This window comes from Mesoplodon mirus, assembly GCF_964341445.2.
Source record: "Mesoplodon mirus genome assembly, chromosome: 3".
NCBI lineage: Eukaryota > Metazoa > Chordata > Mammalia > Artiodactyla > Ziphiidae > Mesoplodon > Mesoplodon mirus.
Genome location: NC_138978.1, coordinates 60,454,208 through 60,473,527, shown reverse-complemented (window position 1 = coordinate 60,473,527; position 19,320 = coordinate 60,454,208). Strand labels below are relative to the sequence as shown.

Genomic DNA, 19,320 nt, shown 5'->3' with positions numbered 1-19,320 from the left:
AGAAATGGTAGTGATGGTGTCTCACAAGTGGGCCAAGATGATGAAATGACAGGAGTTTCGAAACCACCCCCTTTGATCTCCAGCACGTAACACCAGTTACATGTTAAAACACTCTAGTTATTTTGTTTCGTTTTATAAAACTTCTAAAGGACATAGTACATCAGCACACCACATTTTTAAAGTCCATGGATAGAGTACCATTTTCTTCTATTTCATATCATGGGGCTCTAGAGGTAAACTTGACTTTGCTTAATATCTTCCTTTTAGTTTTATTCTTGTTCTCAATATTTTTCTCACAAACATATGTTTTAAAGCATGCACCATTAATACTTCAAACGCCAGTGAGCCAATGGAACCTACTGCCTTTGTTCTCTTCTTTTAAAAGTTGGACTTTTGTATTATTTCTGTTATATGTATGGCCATCATATCAGCAAGAAAACACAACATCCGAGCATGGAAGATCATAAGACTAAAGCGAAGGGAAATAGAAACCTATGAGGCAACATTAGGTGTTAGGTGATCTCAGCATGAGTTCATCTTACTGTTTCTCCTGTGGTTCTACTCAAATCCACTGCCATACTAGTGGGACAGATCAAAGAGGAAAAACTGCATTTTGCACTTTCAAAAATGCCATGTAACTGGCTGCATCTTGTGGCAAGAAGAATTTTATGTCCAACACGTCTCCAAGATGTTCCTTCAAGGTGGCCTTTCCTCTCTCCAGCTCTCAACTCCACATGAAAAGTGTATGCACAGTACTAAAAAAAATGAGAGGTTAGGTTTCTCTTACAAAAAACACCTTTGAGGAACAAAGTTGGATGACCTCCAAAAGAAATGATTTGTGACCTGGAAAGAGCCTTTGGTTTCACACCTGGAAAGGATGTAGATTCAAGTGGGATGTATAGTTGACGCTAAGAGGAAAACCACTAACATTCACCATGGGGCCCTCAGGCCAATGTGGGAGCACCTGGGACCTTTGAGGTTAGCTCTCCTGGAGTTCACTGGGGCCGGCAAGCTGAGGTCAAAGCTGCACTCCTGCTCTTGTTCTGGGAAGCAGCATGACCACACATCCATCACATTCTGAAAGCTGAGGCATGCACAGGATGGGAAAATTATTTCATACTGCTTTTCATTTGGTTTCACATGGAGTGAAGTAAAGCTCCAGCCTGCCTTTGAAAAAAGTCACCAAGAGACCTATTTGGAGGGCCGTGATGTGCAAACAAATGCTATTATTCTACAAAAGGTTCTGGAAAAGAGGCATATTTGTTATTTGGAAACATGGAGATAAGCCTCATGACATGGCTTACCTGGCAGGTTGACTTTGGAGACAGATGGCTGACTAGCAGCTGGAGACCTCCTGTGGAGAGGGAGAGAAAGGAAGGTCTGAGTCTCTGTATGAATACCCCTCCCTGCACCCCATGATCACTGGGAAGTTTTCCAGGTCAGAATGAGCTACCTAGTGACATAATGCTATCTCTGGAAGGCGGGCTCCTGTAACTTGCGGGTGACTGCAATTCTCACATCCAGATGGCTTGGAATTTCCCTATGCACAGCCTCCCGGATGCTCCAGCACTCCAGGAAGGAAGTCATTTACTCCAGGTCCCCAACCAGTCCTTCTGGTTTAGGTTTCCCTACCCTAGGAGGCCCTCCAAAGATGATACCCTTGCTCAGAAATGACACCAAATATAAGCATGAATCCCAACTCCTTTGGGCAGTGCTATAGAAAGTTACAGCCAGAGGAGCCCTTGGAGATTAATCAGTCCAGGCCTCCCATTTTTGCACCTCAGAAATCTGAGACCCAGAGAGATGAAATCACTCGCCAAAGGTCACATAGCCATTAGGAACAGCAATCTAGGTGGCCTAACTTACAGAAAAGGCTTTTCATGGTCGAACTGGGCATTATTCTACATCACAAAGCAAGTCAAATGAAAGAAGCAAACACACTCATGCTCCGCAAATATTAGGGTTCCTTCTCCTTTTCCTTCTTGTTCTTCTCTCTTCCTTCTTTATCTTTTTTACCCCCCTCCCCACCAAAACCCTGATTTTCTTTGCTGCTCTTGCCATCCTTCTCATGCTCTGCCAGACTCTCCAGGATTCAGGGTGCATTGCTAGAGAGCCTCCCAAAAACAGGATAGAGCAGTGGCCCTCAAACTTTTGGGTGCAGAGAATCACCTGCAGAGTTCATTAAGACACACTGCTGAACCTTACTTCCAGGGTTTCTGATTCAGTCTGCCTGGGGTGGGCTTGAGAGTTTGCATTTCTAACTAGTGCCACGTGGTGCTGATGTTGCTGATCTGGGGGCCACATTCCAGAGCCATTGGTATAGAGGGCCATCTGCCCCACTAAAGGGCAAGCAGGATATTAGCAGTAAGCAAGAGAGTGGCACTCCAGGCCAATGGGTCTCAAACATGGATGCCATTTGATCACTTGTGGAGCTATTGAGAATATGATTCCCTTCCCCATCCCTGGAGGGTTTATTTCAGGGTATCTGGGACAAGGCGTGAGAATCTGTAACTTTACTATTGCTCTGTGAATTCTGATGCACTGGCAAGGTTGGGAAGGAAGCCAAGTTCTAAATGGCCTGCAAAGGGGTTGAAAAGGAAGGGTTTCCCTACTGGTGTGGCCACAAAATTACTTTCCTAGATTTAAAGTATTCCAAATCCATTTTTGGTCCCTTAGGTGTAATAGAGCTTCAAGGTAAAAATATCTTATTGTTGCAGGGTCTGATGGACAGGGTTCATATTTATCACTCATTTACTAGCTGGGTGATTCTAGGCAAGGTACTTTTAAACTCTCTGTGGCATGAAATTTTCATGTATGATGTAGGGGAGGAAATTTTCTCTACCCTTCTAGGTTCTTTTGGTTGGTCTATTAATTAAATTGACATAAGACAGATTAACAGGTGACAAACAAATTTAACTACATACTTAAGGGAGCCCCATAAGAATATGAGACCCAAGGGCAAGTCAAGCAGTTGAGACTTATCTGTCATCCTGAGCTAAGGAATGGAATAGGAGCCTAGGGCTTCAAAGCTTAGGAGGGTTATTCACCAGACAATGAGAAGAGCAGATGATTTGTAATTAGATGTTTGCTCTGCCATACAGATGGGTCATTCAGATAAGAGTTATCTCTGGTATTAGCTCTGTCTCTCTTTCAGCCAGGCCCCCAACTACAATTATTTTAGGTAGTTGAAGGAGAGGTGAAAGTTTTTCTTGAATCTGCTGGGTCTTGATCGCCTTCAGCTCGAAATAATCCATGTGCCAAAGTGGCATATTTTGGGATCACACATTCTGCTTTCCTGCGGTGACAAGCAAAGGGAAGTTGCCATCCAATGTGTGCTTTTCTCTGCTAGGCACTGTGCTGCTAGGCACTGTGCTGGGTACTTCTTAGCTTCCATTGAGAGTATCATCATCTTACTTTAAGGATAAGGAAACTGAAGCTCAGAGAAGTTAAGAAATATGCTGAAGCACACATGGCTTATAACAGCAAGGTCAGGATTCAAAGCTAAGTCTTTCTGAATTCAAAGTGCATTTTCTTTGTACTATCCCATCTGCTGATAACACCTGCACTAATACTGAGGGCTGTTTTTCAGAAATATTAAGAGATTAAATTCCAAACTCCTTAGCCTGGCATTCAAAGTCTGCTCTTTGGCCTCAACATATGCTTTTATATGTCAACCACTCAGTAAATACTCATTGAATGGAAGAATGAATGAATGAATGAGGGAAAGAACTAACTCATACTTTGCCAAGGCTAAACTTGATCACTTCCTTCTTCTTGAACATGTGCTCTTCCTTTCCTGATGCTGCTCAGGCCGTTCCTCTGTGAAGGAAGCTTTCCTCTCACAAATCTGCACATTTAAGTATCACCTCCATTCTATAACATTGCCAGTTATGGTAAGAAATATACATATATATTTGGCCTTTGGCTCCATTTTTGGCACAGAGCTCCGAAAATCCTTGGAACTTCCTAAGTGAGGAAAGCCATCAAGGTGTCTTTTGCTATGTTAATGAGGTGACTTTTGGACCAGCAACTACATAACCTAAGGAGGGGGTTGCCAGGGAACCCAACCATGTGATTAGAGAGTTTGAGCTTTAGGCCCACCCTGAACCTCTGGGGAGGGGAGAGAGCCTGGAGATTGAGTTCAGTCACCAATGGCCAATGATTTAATCAACCATACCTTTGTAACAAAGCCTTCATAAAAACTCAAAAAGACTGGGTTGGTGGACACGTGGAGATTCAGAGAGAGTGATGCACTTGGAGAGCGTGAAAGCTCTGCGCCCCTTCCCCCCCGGCACCCTCTTCTTTGTTCTCTGCATCTCTTCCATCTGGCTGTTCCTGAGTCATATCCTGTTATAGTAAGCCAGTGATCTATAAGTAAAATGTTTCTCTGGGTTCTGTGAGTCCCTCTAGCGAGTTCATTGAACCCAAGAAAGGGCTCCTGGGAACCTCCAACATATAGCCAGTGGGTCAGAAGCCCCGGCAAGAGCCTGGGCTTTCCACTGGGGTCCCCAGTGTGTGTAGTGGGAGAGGGGTGTGCGGAGGAGGGGCAGTCTTGTAGGACTGAGCACTTAACCCACGGGATCTGACGCTATCTCCAAGTTAATAATGTCAGAACTGAACTGAATTATAGGACACCCAGCTGGTATCAGAGAATTGCTTGGATGCGTGGGGGAAAAAAACCCATTATCAGAATCATACCTTCAAAGGTCAAATGCCATCTTCTCCAAAGAATGCTATTGTAGGGAGGAAAAATTTCTACCCAAAATGCTCTTGGCATACGGATTATTTCAAGCTGAAAAGGCCCGAAAGACTGAGGAAGAAACTTTGACCTTTCCCTTAACAGCCTAAAAGAATGTAAATAGAGGAAGGGAGCTCTGACCACAGATAAGTATAGTATGAACTAGGTATGGTAGACAGGGAGGAACCCAGCAAAGTCTGTTTGTTAAAATTCCATTCTGTGTGCCATTGTCTGTCTCCGCATGGTCCGGCAAACATTTATTTACCAAACATTTGCTTTTCCACTTCCACGTCAATTGCCTTCCTTCCTTTTCAAGTCCCAAACCCCTACCCCACAAGATCCTCTTTGGTCTTTAGCTGAAAATGGTGTTTAAGGTGAGGGTTTCAGCCACTTTGTCCAGTTACTTAGTTTTCCTGGGCCTCTCCCATGTATACATGCTATTAAACTTCTGTTTGACTTTCTCCTACTAATCTGTCTCGTGTCCGCTTAATTCTTAGACCAGCCAGAAGAACCTAGAAGGAAAAAGGAAAATTTCTTCCTTCCCGAAAAGGAAGCTAAAAAATGATTCCTCCTCTAATCTCGCATGGTGCTTCATTTGTACCTTCTGGGTTATTTCCTCATGTTACAACTCATATGGCCATGGTCTATCCCCACCCCTAATCTATGACCCACTGATGGTGGGCTCCAGTTCTGACCCCTTTCATGTGCCCTCTGCAGGACCTACCAACTTCCCTCACGTAAAGTAGGAACTCCTTAAATATTGGTAAACTGTCGATTGAATGAACCATTGATGTGAAAATGATTTGAGAAGCCAAATACCATATGAATGTTTTATCTGGTTTCCTTTTCCTCTATAGTCTTGGTTTTACATACTCCACACTTTGCATGTATTTTGCTCCTCTGACCACTTTTCTCCTCCTCTTTAAGCGGCAAACTCCTTCACATGTTCTAGGACTGCACTCCGGCATCACCTCAGAGGATCCTTCCCTCCTGTGACTTGTCACTGGGCTACCTATACTTTCCTATGCCCCACCCTAGTGCTGCTCTTACTGCATTACAATTCCCATTCTCTTGTCTGTCTCAACTAGGCTGTGAGAAATTTAAACAAAGATTGAATTTCATTCATCTTTGTAACCTTATAATTGACAAAGTATTTGGTACGATATAGGTAGTCAATAGCTGTTGATTAGATTGATAATACATTTTTTTACTACTTTTATTTTAACTATCTTCCTGAGTTCCAAAGAAGACTTCTGTGAAAAGAGACATAGAACCAAGAGACCCTCCATATTGGAAATCTCTGCTTTCTTAATAGCAAGCACAGCGACACATAGCACCTGATCCTCCCAATGACTTCTTAAAAATTACACAATTTACATAAACTCCTTTGTCCCAGGAGTTATTTTGAAAATATAACTTTTATTTAGAGTTGTTAATTCGGGTGAGCATCTGTGTGTGGAAGCTTTGGAAAGGCAAGGAGTACGTTTATAAACGTTCATCACTTTTTCTCAAGAGCTGGTGCAAAGAAGAAGCTCGATACATTTTAAATGAATGAATGACATCTGGAGGCTGCATTATTGCTTGTGGGGCATGAGAGGACCAATTAGAAAACTGTGATGAGTGCCAGAAGAAAATGGCACTGGTTGCCCATTACGAGTCCAAAGGTCCCTAACTTACAGAAGAATCATAAGTTCTACGCCTGGGTTGTAAAGATGGTTATGTTAACAGGGAGGATAATATGGCCACAGCAGTTAATACTTGCCAGCCCTGAATAACACAGTGGAAAAAGAGCTGGACTACGAATAAGAAGACAGGAATTCTAATCCTGGTTCTGGCACCTTCTAACCATATAGCCCTGGGCAACTCACTGAACTTCTCGGTTTCTTCCTCACCTGGGGAGAACAGGCAGCAACTAACATTTTCTGCTAATTTACAAAGTGCCAGCTCCTGTGTGAGAGGTTTTACATATATTTCCTCCCTTATTCTGAGGAAATTTGGCTAGGTTCTGTCCAGCTCTGAATGCTCAAGATTTTTATTATTCTCAGCTAATTTAAATGCCATGCCAAAGGACACAAGGCAATGAAAGCCTGAAAAAAAAAAAAACCCTAGTGGTTATTAATTCTTTCTCAAAGATTTCATACATGTTCATTTAATTATACCTCGGAAGAATGTGAATACAGTGATGTTACGTGATCTCCCGGTAGCCACCAGTGATGTATGTGATGTTAGTGACAGAGTTGGATAATGGGGACAGCTCTTTGCTCCCAGCTCAATTCCCTGGTTATCAGTCTGCTGAATGTAGGTACTCTCATTCACATGTGATTTCTCCATCAGTCTGTTTAAAGTCAGTAAATGATTTAGGGAATGCTTATCCAAATGAACAACTCTAAATGAAAGCCATAGTTTCAAAATTCCTGGGACAAAGGATATATAGGTTTTAATCTGAAGCCAAGAAATACAAGCCCAATCAAGCATCTCTCAATAGAACATTTCAAGGAAGTGCAAGGAAATCACCTCAATAGGAACTTTGAGATTTTCACCCTTTGGGTGGTAAAGCTCAGACAGAAAATGAACTGATTTTATGCTAAGCAAAGAGCCAAAAGATAAAGGGAATCTTGACTTATGAGAATTATAGTTCTATGTGGGAGTTCCTTTTCATATAAAAACAACACATTATCCAAATGTCTCATGAAAACCATTCCAAGGACATAATTATTGCTTAAATGTTACATTCAAGGCAAGGAGTAGCACTTTGGAACCCAAGTCAAATATTCCAGAAAACGACTTCTGAGTTCCATGAACCTTACAGTTTCAGTTGTTGAGAAAAGTGAATATCTGGGTTGGGGTGGGAGGGGGAATGCTCTTAGCATGGTGGATCCATTCCTGACAGATAATATTGTCTTCAGTTGTCTTTATTTGTTTGAGGGTATTGACTATCTAAGAATAGAATAGAGTGCATTAAATGGACCCTCAGTTTTCCAAACTGCCCCTGCCAGGCTGCTCCATCATTCACTTCTCAGCCAGAGCTAGACCAAGGCAATCTCAACTCCCTTTGGTGAAGCTCTAGTGGTGGACATGTTGGTTTTAAGGAAGTACTTGAACTCAGTAGGAGGATCGACTCTGTACAAATATGGGTATGGATTTGGGAATGATCATTAGATGCAACTATTCTACTGCTGGTCTATTATGTTTGCCGAGTGTGGTTTGGACCAGAGATGACACAAACAGCCATGATTTGGAGGGTGGTCCTCAGCCAGAGTGTGAGAATTGGCTCTGGGTGAGCTCTCTATATGGCAACTATGGTCTTAAGGCACTCTGAATATGGCAACTATGGAGGTTTATGTGGCTCAAAACCCCCAAGGCTATGGAAAAATCTGATCTCGAGAAAGTAACTTCAGCTGACAGCCTATAATAAGCAGGGTTAGGCTTAATTCCCCAATGCTTTAACAGAGGAAGGACCTCTGAGCCCATGACAACAAATCAGTAACTGAAAACACCCCGACACATCACCACTGGCACCCCTTCTCCATGGAGCTGTGCAGTGTAGTGGCCTTGAGCCCTGCTATGTTAAAGAAGCCTTTGGAACGTATCCTTATTAATCTCTTCCTCCTCAATTCCTACCTCTATCATCTTGGTCCAGGGTTTTACTCTTCATATTTTAATTCCTGAAATGCTCTCCTAGCTCATGTCTCTGCTTCAGGTTTTCTGACCTTCAGCTCTTCCATAAGTTCTTCCTAAATGACTCTGTTCCAAAGCCTTCAGAGATTTCGTCCCATAACTCAGAAGACTGAATAGGTATAGTAAATGGAAAGATGTGAGATAGTAGAACATACATATATTGTTCTCTACCCTTGCTTCCTGACACAGAGGTCCTAAAATTCCCTGTAGTTTCCTAAGTAATAAGAGCACTAGCAGCATCTTTTGTTCTAATGAGGTGACTCTGGATGGGGTCCTGGATTTCTCCTGGATGGGGGCTGGTCCCCAGAAATGACAAGCCATGATTAGAAGCTTAGAATTTTCAGCCCTACCCCTCATCCTCCAGAAAAGAGAGAGGGGTTAGGAATGGAGTTAATAATTGATCATGCCTATGTGAAGAAGCCTCCAGCAAATCCTAATAATACAGGGTTCAGAGAGCTTCTAGGCTGGCAAACACATCCACACCAGGAGGGTGATGGACCCCAACTCCAAGGGGAAGAAACTCCTGCACTCAGGACCCTCTCAGACTCTGCCCTCTTCATCTGGCTGTTCACCTGTATCCTTTATCATATCCTTTAATGAACTGGTAAACATGAGTAAATGTTTCCTTGGGTTCTGTGGGCTGCTCGAACAAATTAATGAAATTAATTAAGGGGGGTGTCGTTGGAATCTTATAGCTGGTGGGTCACAATCAAAGATGATAACTTGAGCTTACAACTGGTGTCTGAAGTGGGGAGGGAGGCAGTGGGCAATCTTGTGGGACTGAGCCCTTAACCTGTGGGATCTGATGCTATGTCAGATAGCATCAGGATTGAGTTAAACTGTGGGACACCCAGCTGGTGTCGGACATTTTCTTGCTGTTGTGAGGGGGAAAACCTCCACGTATTTGGTGACCAGAAGTGTCAGAAGTGAAGTGTTTTGTGTGACTAGTAAAGAAGACTCACTGGGAAGACAAACCCGGGAGGGAAGAACTGGGTTTTTCCCTACAGAGGAAGGAAAAAAACTGAGTTTTCCTACAAAAGAGCACTGCAGGAGAATCAGGATACTATGTTTCAACACTGGCTCTGCTCATCCCCTCAGAAGTGAGCTGGTTTTGCACTAGTCATTTAATCTCCCTGAGCTTTGTTTCCTTGTCCATAGTGTGGTGGCAACATGTGGGTCAAAAACATCATTTACGGTGATGATAACTGTGATAATGGATGTGAAAACTCCAAAGTATTACACTCTTTCTGGATTCAGCAAGAGAACCATAACTATCACTTATAATAACTCACATTTATTGAGCACCTACTACTATGTGCTAGATGCTATTATAAATGCTTTACAAATATTAACTCATTTCATCCTCAGAGCAACCCTATTTTATAGATTGGGAAACTGAGCTCTGGAGAGGTGAAGTAACTTGCCCAAGTTACATAATTTTCAATTGGTAGAACTGAGTTATGAAGCCAATAAATAAAGCCCCAGAGGCCATATCCTATAAAGAAAAAAAGATGGAAAAATGGAAAGGATCACTTCCGAAAAAATAATTTTCGAAACATTTGGTGGTCTTTCTCTAACAATTAGTAATTCAGAGATTTATATGCATGACGAATACTTATGGAGCACACACTATGTGTCAGGCATTCTGCTAATTCTTAGAAAGTCAAGGAAAAGTAAATGTAAATTTCAAGTGTCCTTACGGGGACACACAGTCTAGTGGTCGTGGCAGAGATCCATACATGATTTGCAGAGTGCTCTGGGGCCACTGCGGGGGGGGGGGGGTGCTCAACCAGGCTTGGTAGGGTCAGGGGAAGCATCCTGGTGAGGTAACACAAATGAGTGTTGTAAAAGACAAGCAGGATTCAGTGAGGCAATCACTGGCAGGTGGAGAGAGACACTTTAGGAAGTGAGAACAGTAAGTCCATAATTAGGATGGAGAATAGAACATGCAGGGAACAGCCAGGCCGCAACTGTTAGAATGTGATTCCATGTGGCCAGAGACCTGGTCTGATTGTACACCTCTGTAGTCCCTGGCACTTCCCATCAGAATGTAAACCCTGAAAGTGCAGAGAATTGTCTGTTTCGGTCACTATTATATCACCAGTGCCTGGTACAAGGTGGTGCTCAATACCTATTTGTTAAGTACACACATATATGTGTGGATGAATAGTACACTAAATAAATACTTGTTGAGTGAATTATTTAACAATAAACAGGAAGCACCACTACAAATGAGGCTGGGCAAGCCTCTAGCTTTCCTGTATACTGCATCCAATATAAACCCAATCAATAATCAATCAAAGTACCTTGAGCTGGATCATGTGGTGCCTTGGGGCCAAGCACACGCATTTAAACTTTATCGTAATGATTAGAATGGACCACTGAAGTGCCTCAAGCTGGAGAGTGACATGGCCAAACAGCAAGTGAGAAAGAGGACTCTGGTGGCAGTTTGGAGAACAGTTTAGAGGAGGAGAGACCAACAATGGGAAAACTCCACGGGGCTATGCAGGACTCTCTCACAGGAAGCTCCGGAAAAAGGGATAGAACAGTGAACGGAAAAGTTAGCTTTCAAAGCAGGGTTTACTCTCGCTTTTAACAACTCCACGCAATAAAAAATTGGATAAAAGCATAGTAGAGGGTCAATAAATAATTTCACAAAGGCTGGAGAGACAGGGTGTCCTATAATGAACACTAGCTGAGAAAAATCAGCAGATTTAGGATTTGGCCCTGGTGCATCTCTAGCCTATGGTGTGGTTGTTAGCAACTTGCTGGATTTCTGAGGGCCTGATTTCTCCTTCTGTAAAACAGAGAGACTGAGTCATTTCTCAAAGTTCTCCTCTGGCCCTACCATCCCAGGATCATTGATTCCATGACCTTCTGATCCCTGTGATGAGTTTTAAATTTCTGGATAGTGAACTGCATAGCACTTAGACCCACAGATTGAAATGATTTCAGAGGAGAAAATTACTGCAGTATTATTAAGTTCAAACCTCTTGTTTAACAGATGAGGAGACCAAGGTTCAGCCCTGTTAGTTGAAATGGCCAAGCTTATGTAGCTCATTAAGGGCAGAAGAAAAGATAATCCCACTCTTATCATCAAATTACATGAATCTGTTTATATACTATCAAAAAATAGGCAACCTGGGGCTTCCCTGGTGGCGCAGTGGTTGAGAGTCTGCCTGCCGATGCAGGGGACATGGGTTCATGCTCTGGTCCGGGAGGATCCCACATGCCGCGGAGCAGCTGGGCCCGTGAGCCATGGCCACTGAGCCTGCACGTCCGGAGCCTGTGCTCCGCAATGGGAGAGGCCACAACAGTGAGAGGCCCGCATACCGCAAAAAAAAAAAAAAAAAAAAAAAAAAAAGGCAACCTGGACCTGAACTTTTGGTACGTGTAATTTTAAGTTTGAATTCTCTGAACTCATTAATAGTTTATTCCAAAAGAACTTTAATAGAATTTATGGCCTTTACTGATGAGTATTCACACTTTCAAGTAGTAAATACAAAGGTAAAAAAAAAAAAAAACCATCTCATTTTTTCATCTGTTGAACTCCTCTCTACTAAGTGTTAAAGGCACAAAGATAATAAGATCTGGACTAATTTCTAACATCTTACCAGTTCTAAAATACTGTGGTGATCCATCCTACTTTAAATTTTATCATGTATCCTAACCTAGCTAGGAGGGCAAATTTCCATGCATGAGTGTTGGGTTGTGGGTTTTTTTTAGTGCTGTTCAGGGTTTCGCCTTTATGGAAAGGATTTATAACTCCACAAAAAGTGCATGCTTACTTGTTGGATGTTCCATGGAGGTTTGTCAGTACGGTGAAGTTGTTTCTCACACTTCGCAAGCTGGCAAGGACCTATAAGTAAAATGTTTCCACTGTTAGGAATGGTTAGGAACAAAAGGAAAGGAATGGGCAGGTTTAGAGGCTACACTTAGAAACTACACCCAGAGACAGAGTGAGAACGAGCCAGGCCAGCATGATACATACCTGGGCAAAAGGCGTTACAATCAAGTCATCGCCATGTCTGGTGAAAAGAGAGAAAAGAAACATTTTTTAAATGCATTTGAATTATAACTGTGTCATATAAGCTGTAATATGAAACTTCATCAGTGTTAGCAACACAAATGTTATACAAATTCTTCCACCTGGATATAAGGCAGGACTGATTTAGGTGCAGATGGGGATTTCAGGAACTCGAAAGAAAAAAACCCACCAGGTTCATGGCTCCTGGATTTACAGTGGCTATACATAAAAACACTTGCAAGTAAGCATATATCTTCAGCGTATTTTCCCGTTAAATAGCAGACCCAGAGTACTGTAATTCAGAGCAATTTGTGGACTTTTGTTGCCAGAGCCAGGAAATTCAAAAGGAGGGCTGCTCACAGGCACACATAGAGTTGGAAAAAATGGCGTAACAGTCTGGATAAAGGTTAACTTTGGATTTCCTGGCTTTTGTTGATTTGAACCACAGCCTTAATGCCATTTAAACACAGATTTCTGTCTGGGAATCCCATTACTTTTTGTTTTTAAGACAACTTTTTTCTTAAAGTACCGAAGGAAAAGCTTTTAAGGGAGTATAGTGTAGGGACTGAACCTACTATTATATCATTGTCTCTCACTTTGTTCCAAAGATCTGATTAAGCTGAACCTAGTGTTACATAAATCTGTACTTAGGAAGAGTCAAAAGTGTGTTTTCAGAAGTGCACTCTCTCTCTGACACATGCTTTGAAACCTCTTCTTAAATCCACATTCAGCAACGTCTCCATTAAAACCATTAGAAGACAGGCTGGACTGAGCTGCAGATGCACAATCAGGCCAATTCGCTATCACAGTATAAATCATAACAGTCACACAGAAGGTGGTGGACAATGAGTTTCCTTCACTGTCTGATCATCTTCTCTGTCTTCACGATCACCACACATATATGGCACCTTATCTGCTAACTACGGGAGTGCAACCAATGGTTATTAAACACCTGTCCAGTACCAGGCATTAAGTGAGGCCTAGGGATCCAGGGTTGGATAACACCTACATCCTTGGGGGCCTCTTCTCTAGCATGGGCTTTTACTTTGGGGTATTATTTAATACAATATTTTCCTTTCTACCTTGGTCTTTAGCTAGAAGTCCCCCTTCAATTTCATTAAACTTCCTGTGCATCTGATTTGTACAGTGACTTCGTGACTATAAAAAGAACCCTGACAAGAGTAAGCATTCTTTGAGTGATTACCATCTGTCAGCCCCTGCATGAAATCTCATTTAATTCTTGTAATAAGAACTGGGGCAACGACTCTTATTCCAATTTTATAGATAATATCAACACTCAGAGCAAGTAAGCAACTGCTTAACTAGCACACAGCTAATAAATGAAAGAACTAAGACTGATTCCAAAACTCTATGCTTTTAAACATTATGTTTCCTGTTTTATGACGACCCTGCATAGTTGACTGAATTACACAGAATTCATGATCCCCACAAATTAAAAGAGGAGACAGTAAAATGTCCAAAACACTGCAGTAGATATTATAAATACACAATGAGAAATACAAACAATTGATACTTAATGAGGTGCAAAGGAGATGTGATAATTACAGATTAGACATAGTAGAAAAGGCTTGATTGAATGAGTGGTATTCGAGATGAACCTTGAAGGGCAGGCTTTAAAAGGCACAGATGGTAGTTGCTACTAATGAGAACAATGCAAGAACCGAGGCATTGAAATGGGAAAGTCCTGAACATGGAGATGCTTGGTGGCTGTTTAGAGCTGAGCAGTGACAGACATTTGTAGGGGATAAGACTCAAAGGTCCCCCCACACCCACGTTATGGACATTGTGGACAACGGTTGTGGAGCTGGTGCTCAACTCAGTAGAAGAAATGAGCCAGGGGCTTCCCTGGTGGCACAGTGGTTGACGGTCCGCCTGCCGATGCAGGGGACGCGGGTTCATGCCTCGGTCTGGGAGGATCCCACATGCCGCGGAGCGGCTGGGCCCGTGAGCCATGGCCGCTGAGCCTGCAAGTCCGGAGCCTGTGCGCCACAGCAGTGGGAGGCCCGCGTACCGCAAAAAAAAAAAAAAAAAAAAAGAAATGAGCCAGTGAAGGTTTTTAGTGAGATAGGGCAAACAGAAAAGTGCTTTAGAAAGTATTGGGTTGGCCAAAAAGTTCGTCTGTTTTTTTGGTTTTTGTTGGCTGCGTTGAGTCTTCGTTGTTACATGGGTTTTCTCTAGCTGCAGCGAGTGGGGGCTACTCTTGGCTGCGGTGCGCGGGCTTCTCATTGTGTGGCTTCTCTTGTTGTGGAGCACGGGCTCCAGGCACGCGGGCTTCAGTAGTTGTGGCTCGCGGGCTCAGTAGTTGTGGCTCTCGGGCTCAGTAGTTGTGGCTCTCGGGATCTAGAGTGCAGGCTCAGCAGTTGTGGCTCACAGGCTTAGTTGCTCCCCGGCACATGGGATCTTCCCGGACCAGGGATGGAACCCATGTCTCCTGCATTGGCAGGTGGATTCTTAGCCACTGAGCCACCAGGGAAGTCCCAGTTTTTTCCATAACATCTTATGGAAAAATCTGAACAAACTTTTGGGCCAACCCAATAAAATGCTATGGATACAAGAGATGGATGGAAGAGAGGACAGAGCCAGGAAGATGGGTTAGTGGGGTATCGCCATCATTCTGATGAGAAGACATTGGTGAGGCAGAGGAAGAAACAGGAAAAGGCAACTGGAAGAGACCCTGAACGTCTTGCCAAGGACTTGGCATTGAATTGGATATGGGGTCTTAAAGAAATACTATTTTCAGTTTTAAAAATGGGTATCTGGGAAAATAGTGAAGTCGTGAGTAGAAGTTAAAAAGTGAGGAGGAGTTGGAGGAGACGTGTCACTTTCTCACATGTTGAGTTTTAAGATATTCGTTGATATCCTGGTGGAAACAGCAAGTGGGAAGACTGAAATATGGGGGTTAGAGCTAGAGATTTAGGAGGTGCCTACAACAGTGGGGCCCCTTAAAGCAATGGCAGGGAGTGGCTTCCTGGAGTGAGGTGTATAGAGAGAGAGAGTCAAAGGAAGAACCTCAGGGCTCTTGTTAAGACTGGAGCAGTTGTGATAAATGCAGAGTGGTGAGCTATTACAAGAACTGCCCCTTCCCATGCTATTTTTTGGAGATGGGTGAAATATCTTTCTATTTGTTCAGACTTCTGCTGTGAAGTTCACATTGATCAGAAGACATCAGGGTGAGTTGGGTATAAAGTGACAGTGTTAGACTTAAGTAGGTCATCTATGGCTCCTTGATTTCTGGAGTCTACATGTCCAACAAGTTAGATGATACAAGCAAATCTCATACATATGTAGTACCTAAAGCTGATGGATTGTTGCATGAGTGGGGAGTTACTAAAACTGTACAAACTAATGATTACACAGAGGTTAAAAGAAAAAACACATTAAGAGAGGGCTCGGTGTCAAAATGGCTATTATTATGCAAGTTTTGAATTTTAGGAGAGCAGAATACTCAGAGGCAAGAGACGAATTTTCAGATCCCCAGCACTGGTTCCCTTAAAGAATTTGAGCTGTAAAAGCTAATGCTGTATATCAGACAGTAGCTGCTAGAGAAACGATCAGATAATTCATAGGTAACTCATAGCAAGTTGAAGAAACAAAAGAAAAAAACTTCTATTTGAGTTATAGCCAGATTATTTATAAAACGGTTCTAAATTTTTAAAATCATAATTTTGTACATTAATAATAAAATGCATGAATGTAACAAAACACTTGATTGGTTATGAAAACTGATGTACTTCTTAGTTGTCCAAACCACTTGAGCGGACAAGACCTCTCAGGAACGAGGCCAGATATTCAGAACCGTGGCACGAGCACCATCTAGTGACAAAACTAGCGCATTACAATTTTGTAGGATAATTGGAGATCAGAACTCTGTGGGTCTTAGAATTGAGTGTAGGTCTGCTCTCAACAATGAATGCTTTTCTAGGAAGCAAAAATGCTGCTTCCTACTGCTACGCTCTGCGTTTTATTAATATTAACTTCCTCTGTTTCATGACTACACGTACTTTTCTTGTAATACTAATTTTCGTCTGCTTTAGAGAGAGACATATGCTATTGTAGTTAAGAGCACAGCTTTTGGAGCCAGACAGCATTGGTTTGTTTCTCAGTTGCACTATTACTAACTATGAGACATTAGGCAACCTCTCTATGCCTCACTTTCTTCATCTGTAAAATGGGGTGTTGTGAGAATTAAATAAGTTATTATATATGTACAACTCTTACAACAGTGCTAGGCACATAAAGGCACTTTTGTTAGTTATAGTTATTCGTATTAGTAGTAGGTATCATTATTTCATTATAGTAGGTATCATGTCTATCTTCCCAGCTGGTGAGAACTTCTTTAGGGTAGTCATTTCTGCCCCCATTACAATCAAGAGAACTAATATTTATATTGTACTTTACAGTTTACAAAGCATTTTCATGTCCCTTATTTCGTGTGGTAAGAGTATGTGCTTGACCCTGGGGAATGGTGCAATCACCTATCTTGTTGGTCAAGCCTGAAACCTTCTTTCCCCTCATCCCACAGTCAACCACCAACATCTGCTGAAATATTTATGAATCGCCTACTGGATCTGTTCTAATGTAGATCCCCATCCTTTAAGATGCAGATTACCAAAGCAGCTTCCCATTTGGCTCTTGGAAACATCTTTAGGCTTGTCCACCCTTCAAACTGTTCTTTAGACTGTAATCAGAGTTATCTTTCAAAAACATTCATCTGATTATGTATTTTCCTGTTTTAAAGCCTTTCGTAGCCCCCCACTGCTTGTCTGCAGCATAAATGCCAACTCCTCACATAGGCCTTCGTGATGAGGGAACTGCTTACTTCTCTGGCTTCATCTCTCACCACTTCCTCATCCTTTCACGTTCTCTGCCTGAGCCATATTGAGCTGTGGTTCCCCCAATGTTCTTGACAACAAGAGAGTTAGTGAGCACATAGTCCTTCCTCCTGCACACCTTTCTGCCTGGCTAACTCCTTTAGCTTAGCTGTAACCTCTCGAAGCAGGCTGCTCGCCTTGCCTGGCCAGATCTCTCAAAGTCCAGTGCATCCCTTTCCATGGACATTGCCCTTTTCCGAAGGCATTACAACTGCCTATTGACTTACTAATCTTTTAGCTCCCCTGAAGACAAAGAAAATGTCTCATTTGTTTGCAAAGTGCCTAAAGGTAAGTAAATTTTTGTTAAAAGAAAGGATGTATATAATCTTCATAACAGCTGGAAAGGCAGGCAGAGCAGAGATTCGTATCATTATTTTTATTTTTCATCATTATTTAGAGTCTGTTTATGTACTGGATAACCATATGGTTTAATCATCTAGACTCCCTGGATTTAAGCCGTGATTCCCCATTTACTGGGCAGGTTACTTAACCTCTCTGTACTTCAGTGTCCTCATCTTTAAGACAAGAAAATTACAGCACCAACTACCTTGAGGTTATAGGGATTAAATGAATTAAAATATGTAAAGGACTTTAAATAGTATATAGGAAATGCTTAGTAAACGTGTGCTTTTATTTACAGGTAATTTAGACACTACGAGAAATACTCAATGTCTTAAAGCCGTGGTGCTAGTAAGTATGATGGCTGTAACTCAAGTCTGACACACCACATTGTACTTTTTTGGTAGTCCATCAATAAACAGGTCTTAAATTTAAGTGCGCTCTTATTTCTGCTTTTCCTTTTGGTTCTCAGATCTCATTTCTCTTGACCACTCTCCCTAGAGACTACTTACTTCTCATACAAATGGTGGCTTTAAAAAGTTCCTTGTCTGTGTAAGACTACAAATGGGATGACCAAATGAAGGAAACATGGATCTTGCTTCCTTGTGGCTTTATTGGTGGATAATTAAAACTTGTTCCTGTCCAGGGTGGTTCCCACCAGTTTGGGGCAATCTAACTGGCCTCACCAGTTTCCGGTACTTTATGTTCCTACTGGGAAATCTGTACCTTGGTATACAAAGACATTACGTTAAAGATGACTACAGCACAGGAACGAAACAGAAACCAATAAATTATTGCCACATCTAGGAAAGCATGTGAAATTTCCTTTTGGGATCCAATGGCGATCTTGTTTTCTTTGCTAGAAAGCATTACTTCAGTCTCTCTTTTGTTGCTGTATGCTAAAGCCACTTTTAATGTTCCATTCACATTTTTTTTTTGCTTTATAACAAATTTAATCAGTTATACATATACATATGTTCCCATATCCCCTCCCTTTTGCGTCTCCCTCCCACCCTCCCTATCCCACCCCTCCAGGCGGTCACAAAGCACTGAGCTGATCTCCCTGTGCTATGCGGCTGCTTCCCACTGGCTATCTACCTTACATTTGGTAGTGTATGTATGTCCATGCCGCTCTTTCACTTTGTCACAGCTTACCCTTCCCCCTCCCCATATCCTCAAGTCCATTCTCAAGTAGGTCTGTGTCTTTATTCCTGTCTTACCCCTATGTTCTACATGACATTTTTTTTCTTAAATTCCATATATATGTGTCAGCATACAGTATTTGTCTTTCTCTTTCTGACTTACTTCACTCTGTATGACAGACTCTAGGTCCATCCACCTCATTACAAATAGCTCACTTTCATTTCTTTTTATGGCTGAGTAATATTCCATTGTATATATGTGCCACATCTTCTTTACCCATTCATCCGATGATGGACACTTAGGTTGTTTCCAGCTCCGGGCTATTGTAAATAGGGCTGCTATGAACATTTTGGTACATGTCTCTTTTTGAACTATGGTTTTCTCAGGGTATATGCCTAGTAGTGGGATTGCAGGGTCATATGGTAGCTCTATTTGTAGTTTTTTAAGGAAACTCCATACCGTTCTCCATAGTGGCTGTACCAATTCACATTCCCACCAGCAGT

The 19,320-nt window shown here is 42.2% G+C and overlaps 1 protein-coding gene across 3 annotated transcripts in view; it reads right to left on the bottom strand.

Annotated features, from left to right (window-relative positions):
- Positions 1 to 1,173: 1,173 nt before the first annotated feature.
- Positions 1,174 to 19,320, bottom strand: part of LOC309799688 (3',5'-cyclic-AMP phosphodiesterase 4B-like) — a gene marked incomplete at its 5' end in the record, with an annotated part of 525,358 nt that continues 507,211 nt past the window's right edge. For all 3 annotated transcript variants that reach the window (XM_082613098.1, XM_082613097.1, XM_082613099.1), the window contains 3 exons: positions 1,174 to 1,354; positions 12,205 to 12,275; positions 12,408 to 12,444. In XM_082613098.1, the coding sequence (XP_082469224.1) occupies positions 1,264 to 1,354; positions 12,205 to 12,275; positions 12,408 to 12,444 (199 nt within the window). In that variant the 3' untranslated portion in view covers positions 1,174 to 1,263. The remainder of the gene's footprint in view (positions 1,355 to 12,204; positions 12,276 to 12,407; positions 12,445 to 19,320) is intronic.